This window comes from Abrus precatorius, unplaced genomic scaffold, assembly GCF_003935025.1.
Source record: "Abrus precatorius isolate BTA unplaced genomic scaffold, Abrus_2018 Scaffold2, whole genome shotgun sequence".
In the NCBI taxonomy this organism is placed as follows: domain Eukaryota; kingdom Viridiplantae; phylum Streptophyta; class Magnoliopsida; order Fabales; family Fabaceae; genus Abrus; species Abrus precatorius.
Window position 1 is genome coordinate 37,415,034 of NW_020874362.1, and position 9,423 is coordinate 37,424,456.

Consider the following 9,423-nt stretch of genomic DNA (forward strand, 5'->3'; position numbering starts at 1 on the left):
TTTTTCTGGTTTCCTTTGGTTATTTTATCATTTTGCACTCTTGTAATGATGAAGGTCGAATTGATTCAAGGGATACTGCAATTAATTTTAAACATAAAAAATATTTTTATTGAAAATTTATTATATAATAAATATTCTTTAAGTAAATCATATTATTACTTTTGTTTAATATTAATGTTAAAGGTTGATACTAATACTGAAAAATATGGGCAAGTTACAGTGCATATAGGTAATATTATTGTTCCTGTGAGTCTGTCTAAAGAGAAGAAGAATTTTTTTTTTAATTTTTTTTTATATAAAAGTTTAAAGATACAAGTTTATTAATTTTTAGAGTTGATTTTCAACATAAAATTATGCGAGTTTATATTAATATTTTTTTTAGAAAAATATGGGCAAGTTAGATTGCATATATTATTATTGATCTTGTGTTTCTATCTAGAGAAAGAAGAAGAAAATATTTATTTATCTATATAAAAGTTCAAAATAATATAATTTTTTATTAATATAATTTTTTTTATTGATTTTGTTTTTATATTAACAATGTTAATACTCTTCATTAATGCTAATAATGAAATTAATTAGTTAATCATATTTCTCAACCCAGTTTTCATAACCGCACGACATCAACTCCAAGGTAGTTCCTCACTCAAATTCATTGATATCATTATCACAGTTTATCCTATTTATTAGTATAGTATTTACTCACAAGCATCTGATACAAGCAATGACAATAATTAATAAGCCAATGTTGTCGACTATATTGTCAAAGTTATCTTCATTATTGACATTGTCACTGCAATTATCTTAATTATTTGTCATATATGAATTAAATTATTTTAATTTTGTGAATTTGAATGCATTCAGTACAAATTACACGAATAACAAATCATTTTTTGTATTTTGATATATATAAAAATGTGATGTATATAACAATGTCTTACCAAATTATATATTTACATAAATAATCTTATATATATATATATATATAACATGTAACATAATAACTTAAAATACTTTGTATAATGCATAAACTCCTAACTAATTTATTACATACAAAATTTGAACTCAACCGATTCTCTCTTTAGACTAAACTAGGCAGGAATGTTATGCGCACAAAGATATTGATTTTATCTTGAGCGCACTATACAAAATTAAGAGTAGATGTCAACTATTAATCAACAGAAAAATACCAAATTTAAGACTTTTATTGTGGCATACAAATTTAATTTGATTAACACAGATTTACCAACATAGCTTGGAATGTACCATCTTCAATCCAACTACTTTGCTTGACATTATTCACTTCTATCAATGGGTTGTTGACATCTATTTAAGATGAAGGTAGATGATGATGATGATGATGAAAGCGAAGCCTGTTCAGTTTGATACTTGTATCAATGGGGACCAATGGAAATATCTCTGGCCTCAAAGAGCTTTGATATTTTGTTGGATGAAGAAGATAGTATTAATTTGTAAGAATGAGGACGTTCAAATTCTTGAATTAGCAAGGTTTTCATTATAAGCAATACTTCATTATTTACATTAGAATAATTCCTCCAAATTTCACATAGCTAATGTGTTTTGCTGAACACACAATAAAATATTAATAAATAATATTTTTACATATTAATATATTTCAATTAGTTTCTTTAACTTTGTAATATTTATAAATTAGTTAAACTTGTTCCTATATTTTTGTGAATCTATTACGAAAGTAATGAAAAAATTGTCCTTAATAATATGAAATTTATATCCATGATATAAATCTTTCATTAAATGATATAGTTATGGAATTGTATTTTCACTTAAGCAATTTTTTTTGTTTAAACAAATCAATTTTATCCAAACTGTTTTTTATAATCCATTTTTGCCTAAGCGGACTTCAACTTCGTTTAAGCAAATTTAAGGTTTTCAAAATTTTCTCTTTTCATAGTAAGTTATGTGGTAAAATGAAGTGTGTAGACATAACTCTCCAATTTATGCTCAAACTGCATGGGATTTTAGTTTACACTAATCACAAGTTAATTTAAAAGAATGATAATTTAATGTAAACAACTTTAATAACACATCAAATTCTTATTGAGGGAAAAGGACAGGAACATAAAATAGATAGAAGCTTTATCCATTTAATTTAATTTTAAAAAACATTTTTTTATAACTATTTAAGAAATTTTTTAAAATAAATGATTTTTTATTAAAAAAACTTTTTTCTAAACTTGTATTAAATTTTCATCATATATCTTATATCAATTTTAACCGATACTCACGTACAATTATAGATCTGTTAACAATAATTTATTATTTCTTATGGTAGCACAACAATACCATAACATTACACTATAATCTTTTAGAAAAGATCACAACTTTTTATGAAGAAATAGACATTACCAATATCTAACTTACCCTTGTATAATATTGATTGTATCAATTTATTCTTGACTTGAACTTGCCATAAGCTAAAATTGATTCTTTTATTAAATTTTTCTACATCACACTTCTCAACTTTTGAAAAAATTGACATTGTATTTTTTATGCATCATGTAAACCATGTATCAAAATTATATTCTTATGTGAAAGACCAAATAATATTGCAACAACCATTCTTACTAAACCAAAGGCTTTGATATTTGGAGAAAATAAACATGATTCTTAGGACATAATTTTTTAGAACAAAAAAACTAATTAAATGCCCCTTAATCATAAAAAAATTATTATTTTTGAATACTTAAACTCAATCTTAAAAATTAAGATTAATATTTTTTTTATACTTTAAAAAAAGCGAAGCAATAATAAAAGCTTCTCATCTTAAAAAAAAAATTCATAAATACCATATTCATTTACATAAGAAAAAAAATATAATTTTTAAAAAAGCACATGAAAGGATAGTTATTAAAATACTTCTTTAAAAAATTTACTCAAAATTTATTTTATTATAAAAATTATTATTTAGTAATAATTTAAATATAAATTAATTTTATTATTGAAATTTTTAAACAAAAATTAAAATGTTAATATTAATACTTTAATTTTATACTAATAATATAATGCATATTAAGTGATGAAGATATTTTTTAAGTAAAAGTGAAAGAAATAAGTATTAAGAGAATGTTTGGTTTCTATTTTTTAATTTTAATTATTTATGTATAATTATATGATTTATTTTTTTTTTTACTTTCTTGCTTTTCCTACAGTATTTTACTAAATCCTAATATATTATTTTATGAATATAATAATGTTAGTATATTTCAAATTCTTTAGTAATAATTTAATTTATGTTAGACAAAATCTATATTAACAAATGTCATCTTACACTTGATAAATTATGTGTATTAAGGAATAATAATTTTTTAATGGTTAAACACTTAATATATGTATATTGTTTTACATATGAGTAAAATTTATATGCTTATTTTAATAATGTTATTTATCAATTATAATTTTATTTTAATAAAAAATGTATTCCATATTATCTTATATTATCATAATAATTTTTTTTTTTAATAAATAGCACCAGCGACAACTAAAATACTTTTACTAATACTAGTATTTTTTTTTTCTTTATATATCTACTCACTTTAAAACACTCAGACTTAGGTAGATGATTTCAGTTTTTCTTTCCTCTATAAATTGGTCAATGTCACAACTCACCAAAAAGGCAGCTAGTATATTAATTGCCATGTGATGATGTGTGGACAATTACTTACTTAGCTGTACTGTGCCATTTCATCACATTATTGGCAAATGTGCCACAATTTAAAGGGGAATGATCGTAAAAGAGATTTTCAGGTACAACGTTATCTGCATAATATCCAACCTACTCTTTATAATATATCTTTTATTATTAGATTAATGTTTCTTTTACGTATATTTTAAATTTTTAATAAATTTTAACTAGTAATATTTTCTTTCTATATTCTGTATTCTGTCTTCAAGAGTATTAGCAGTCTAACAGGAAAATACTTTTCTTATTTATGAAAATTGACAAATTCTAATGTCTCATTAAGCACCCTAATTGAATTATTGGTGGTGAAGTATGTTGCAGAAAGGTTGGCAAGAGTTGGTTTACTGAGCAAGGAACATTCCATGTAAGGCACCTTTCCTGGTAAAAAAGATTTGGTCGTAGTTGTTTTTTAATGGAAAATATGTTGTTTGATACTTTAAATACGAAATGAGAGTCTCTAACCGTTTATTTTGTACGAACCAATGGCAATGAAACGCACAATAAGTTTCCATTAAATCTCCAACCAGGCATGCAGGGTCCCTTCATTTCACACCACTCCATCGCTCTCTCTATATATGCTTCAAGGCAAACTCCATCTTTGGTACACCCACCAAAGCCTCTTTCCCATTACCATCTTGCTTTGAATTTGCAGGGTCAAACCAACATGGTTTTGGCAAAAGAGGATGAGAGTTTGGTGTATGATGTGAGGCTATCCTCAGTTGGCCCTGGACGCTCCACCGGCTCGGATGTTTTCCACAACCCGGGTGGCATCGACTTGGCCATGAAACTTCACTACCTCAGAGTCGTTTACTTTTTCGATAGTGAGGCTGCTCAAGGCCTTACCATCATGAAAATAAAAGAGCAAATGTTCCCTTGGTTCAACCATTACTTCATCACTTGTGGCCGATTCCGGCGATCGGAACCTGGCCGGCCCTTCATCAAGTGCAATGATTGTGGATCCAGGTTCATTGAGGCTAAGTGCGACAAAACCATCCTTGAGTGGCTTGCAATCAAAGATTGGCCTTCCTACAAGTTGCTCGTTTCTCACCAAGTCATTGGCCCTGAACTATCTTTTTCTCCTCCTGTTTTGTTGCAGGTGCTTAGTTCCTCATCATCAACTGCATGCTTTCAAAAATATTCATATTATATTCATTTTTAAGTATCTAATAGTATACAGATTTTACAAAAACTGTTATCTGAATCACAGCCATAATCATAAATCATAAAAGGATTTTAATTTGTTTAATTATACTATTTAATTTTATATTTATTTTTCATTCTCTTCTTTATACCTCTATCTTAGCCTTTTTAATTTTTTTATTATATTTTTTGCATAATTTGATTTAAAAGTTGATTTAAAGTTAAATAATTCTTTCTCAAGTATCTCACTTATTAACATGTTTGGATTTCGGTTTACAGAACAGACTTTGGATGAGTTGAAGTTTTCCAATTCTTACCAAACAGACTTTGATATTAAAATTCCGTTTATAGCTAGATACCTAAAAAATTAGTGATTTGATCAAACATATTAAAAAAAATTAATTAAAATATAAAACACTCTTGATTTATAATAGTGGATAATTATATAATTAATTAAGAGATTATAATATAACAGTTTTCGTAAGATCATATTCATAAAATATACTAAATTGAAAATATTGTAAGAATAAGAAAATTTAAACTAAAAAAAGAAAATAAAAATAAAAATTCAAAAAATACTACAAGAGCAAAAAAAAAAAAAGTATGCTGTATTACTTTAATATGTTATGACTTAGAAGATTATCTACTTCCTTTGCCATGAAGATATCACTGACAGAATGGTAATCAATGCATCAATACAATGACTAGCTGGGAATTAGCCCTACTACACTGGAGAGTAAAGTTGAAAAACGTTTGACTGATTCTTAATGAACTAGCTTGACTAGATGTTATTTTATTAAAAAAGTAATATATTGATACTTAATTTTTAGATGTTAAATGAATGAAAGATGAAAAGAAAGAGAGAAAAATATATGATGGATGAAGTGATAAAAAAAAATATATAAAAATGAATACAAAAATATAAGAAATAATTTTATATTAAAGTGAGAATTAATATGTAATTCCTTTTTAACATAAAAAAAAATTAAGTATTTATATTTTTAATAAAGGTGTACGAAAATATATATAATTTAAAATTATTCTCCATTTTTTATGAACGATTTAAAATTTAAAGTGGCGACCTCTGCAGGATGTAGAATAGTACAAAAAAGAGTGCAAAAGGACCCCTACCCATCTTTTTCTTGTCCCGGTTGAAATAGTCTGAGTAGTTAATACACACCCTATCTTCATTCATTATCCTTAATTCACTTACAAAGTGGTATGGTAAGGTGGACCATTTTTCTCACAAGAGATAGGGTAGATCCTCACATGATCCCTTTTAGTGTTACTTTCGCTGCCATTAATGCTTGTCAGAGAGATAACTCCAGTTTTTCATTCAACTTTTACACCGTTGAATATATTTTAAACTTATCATAGACACTTTTACTACTCTATAAATTTCATTTCTATGAATGTGCAGGTGACACAATTTAAGTGCGGTGGAATTTCATTGGGTCTTAGCTGGGCTCATGTTTTGGGGGACCCACTTTCAGCGTCAGAATTCATCAACTTGTGGGGCCATGCAATGAATAATTTAAGCCTGAAAAAGCCGTTTAACATCCCAAGATCCGTTCCAGAACCCCGACAACCCGGACCCGATAAGGATCCAGTTTCAGCAAAACGGATAGACCCGGTGGGTGATCATTGGATCCCACCCAACAACAAAAAAATGGAGACATTTTCCTTCCACATAACCAGCTCCCAGATGAACTACTTGCAAGTACAGATTTGGGGTCCAACTGTTGACCAACAGCCTCCTTTTGAATCCCTGTGTGCGATTATTTGGCGTTGCCTGGCCCGGGTTCGGGTAGGATCCGAATCCAAAAGCGTAACCGTTTGTAGAACGGACCCGTATAATAGGGGTAATGATATCATTGGCAATAACCAAGCGATATGCAAGGTTGAGGCTGGAAGTGAATGTTCTATTGTTGACACTGATCTGAGAGTTTTGGCAACCATGCTCGCGGATCAAGGTGTGGATGAGACGAAGCAAATTGAGGAAGCAGTTGAAAAAGATCAAGGGGTGACTGATTTCTTTGTCTATGGTGCCAATTTGACATTTCTGGACTTGGAAGAAACCAATGTTTATGACTTGCGGTTGAAAGGACACAAACCATCATTTGTTTATTACACCCTTCAAGGGGTTGGAGATGAAGGCCTTGTTTTGGTTTTGCCATGCCCAAAAGGTTCTATCAAGAATAACGGTGTTGATGGCAAGTTTGTGACCATGATTTTACCTGAAGATGACATGGTGAAGCTTAAATCTGAGCTCAAGATGGATGGTATTTTGCTTCATGGTAATCAGTAATGAGATTAGATTATTAAGTATGTGTCAAAAGAATAAGTTTCCTTTTATTTGGTATGTTTGCGAGCAGGGAAAGAGTGTAGTTTGTAGTCCCCTTTTTAAGGCCATGGATTTGGGGAGCCCTTTAAGCATTCGTGTGGCATGATCTACTCGTTCTCTATGAGTTGTTATTAAATAAATTATTTTATTGCGAAAATTAGTTGTAGTAAATTATGAGAGTAGTTTATGTTTTTAATTTACTCTTTAATTACGAGGAAAATGATATATGCATGGCATTTCTGCAAATAACAAATCATTGATTGTGCTTCATTGATTGTGTTTTTGTTAAAAATCAAAATAAAGAATAATTTCCCAACTAAGAAAAAGTAATTGCAACGGAGTATATATTATAAAAAATACAAATATAAAAAGAGTATAAAACATAAGAGCTATATATAAAGTAATAGAGTGTGGATATTCATTGTTTTTTCTCCTGTCTGTCTTCACTCTTGTGCACGCTGCCTAGGAACTATCCTCAGTAGCATAACTTTCCTTGCCTCAGAAACTGGAGACGATGATTTTAGTATTCAACAAGAGTTAACGTTTGTCAATGATTTGGGGGGACAATGGGTGGGGTATAGGGGTGGACTTAATTGGCAGTGTTATTAACCACTCTGCATGCAAATAGGGTATGTGTGGTGCCCCGTGTTCTCTTATCTTCCTTGTGTCAATATCATGATTGGACGATAACCTAAAACAGAAATCACACACCAATCTTTCAGACAAAAACAATGCTAAATATATATAGTCCATGATTACTCCGGTTAACTAAATTCGTATTGTCCTATGTCAATTGAGTTTAAACCACGTGTCACATTCTGGACCTCCTCACAATATTAAATTAAACTACTTTGTGGACTCTCTTTTAAGTATTCATTTTCTAATTTATTGTGAGTAGATGTATTTAATGTTAAGGATAATTATATACAAGAAAAAGATGTGAACTTAAATCTATTGTTTGGAATAATTAATTTTATTAATTATATTCATCATAGTTGTATATATTGTATATGATGAGTAGTTGTATATATTAATATTTTATTAAAATTATAGCATTTAATAGTAATACATTGAATTGTATTAATTTTCATAATTTTTTCAAAAAAATTATTATATACAATTTTACACAAATTAATAAAATCATTGTTGATAAATTAATAATCAGCAAATATTTAATTACCTTTTGAACACCATTGCTAAACATGCTAAGATATGTTATATTTATTTTTAATCAAACCATTTTTTTTATCGAGTCATTTCTTTAAACCTGAATCTAATATTGGATTTGAAGAGATCAAACAATATATAAATCAAATTAAGTCTTGAAATTAACTAGAACATTGGATTCCAAACAAGTCTAGGTTTAGATTGACTCTAAAATAGTAACAAATTCCTTACTAAACCACTTAATCGGTATCCACCAAGGAAGACCTATTATCAACAGGACTCGTAGCTTCATGCAAATGAGTTGAGAATCAATGTGATACACATAAATAAAGAGACTAATAAATGCATTATTAGAAGAAGAAAAAATGAAAGAAAATATAACTTTGTAGATAAAATGCAATGCACGTAAAGACAAGAAAAGCGAATTGCGTACTCGGCTACTCTTGACTGAGGGGGAATGCTTTGGTTCTAAATATAAAATTAAAGTCAACTTGAAGAAAGAGTTGACCCTATGGACACTATTGAGGATTGAAATTGGAGGTATGACTACAATTATTTTTTCAACACTCACTCTGAATACCGTTATATCGGTATCCTAACAAGTTGCATAATTAAAATCTTTATTAAAAAAATGTTACCAAATACTTAGGTCTTGGTAAAATTAATCAAGTTGTACAGCAACTTAAGCTATCTGCCAGTAAATGCAATTAGTGAGAAACAAAAAAGATTAACTTTTAACTAAAATCTAAAACAAATCAAAGATAGGTTTATTTGTTTTGTCAATATTGCCTCTATTGTTAAAATCAATGTTGGTCCTCTAGGTCTATTGTGTCTTATTTATGGTTAATTATTTGCTAATTTTGTCAGTTTTGTCCTTTCTTAATACAATGGTCCTCACTCTTGTTTGCTACTTAATTTGTTAATATGTCATCTTTTCTTCATTTATTGATGTACAATATTAGTGTGATGTTACATCACAACAGAATAATTAGGTGTATAATAAATTAAAATTGACTAAATAATTGTCACATGTTAGTTCAAACGAATTGTA

General features: G+C 28.3%; 1 protein-coding gene across 1 annotated transcript; it reads left to right on the top strand.

The window, feature by feature from the left end:
* The first annotated feature begins 4,270 nt into the window (after window positions 1–4,270).
* Window positions 4,271–7,356, top strand: LOC113858408 (protein ECERIFERUM 26-like). Its single transcript, XM_027491063.1, has 2 exons — window positions 4,271–4,817; window positions 6,282–7,356. Exons 1-2 carry the CDS (start codon window positions 4,386–4,388, stop codon window positions 7,167–7,169), a joined length of 1,320 nt encoding a protein of 439 aa, XP_027346864.1. The 5' UTR covers window positions 4,271–4,385; the 3' UTR covers window positions 7,170–7,356.
* Window positions 7,357–9,423: the final 2,067 nt, after the last annotated feature.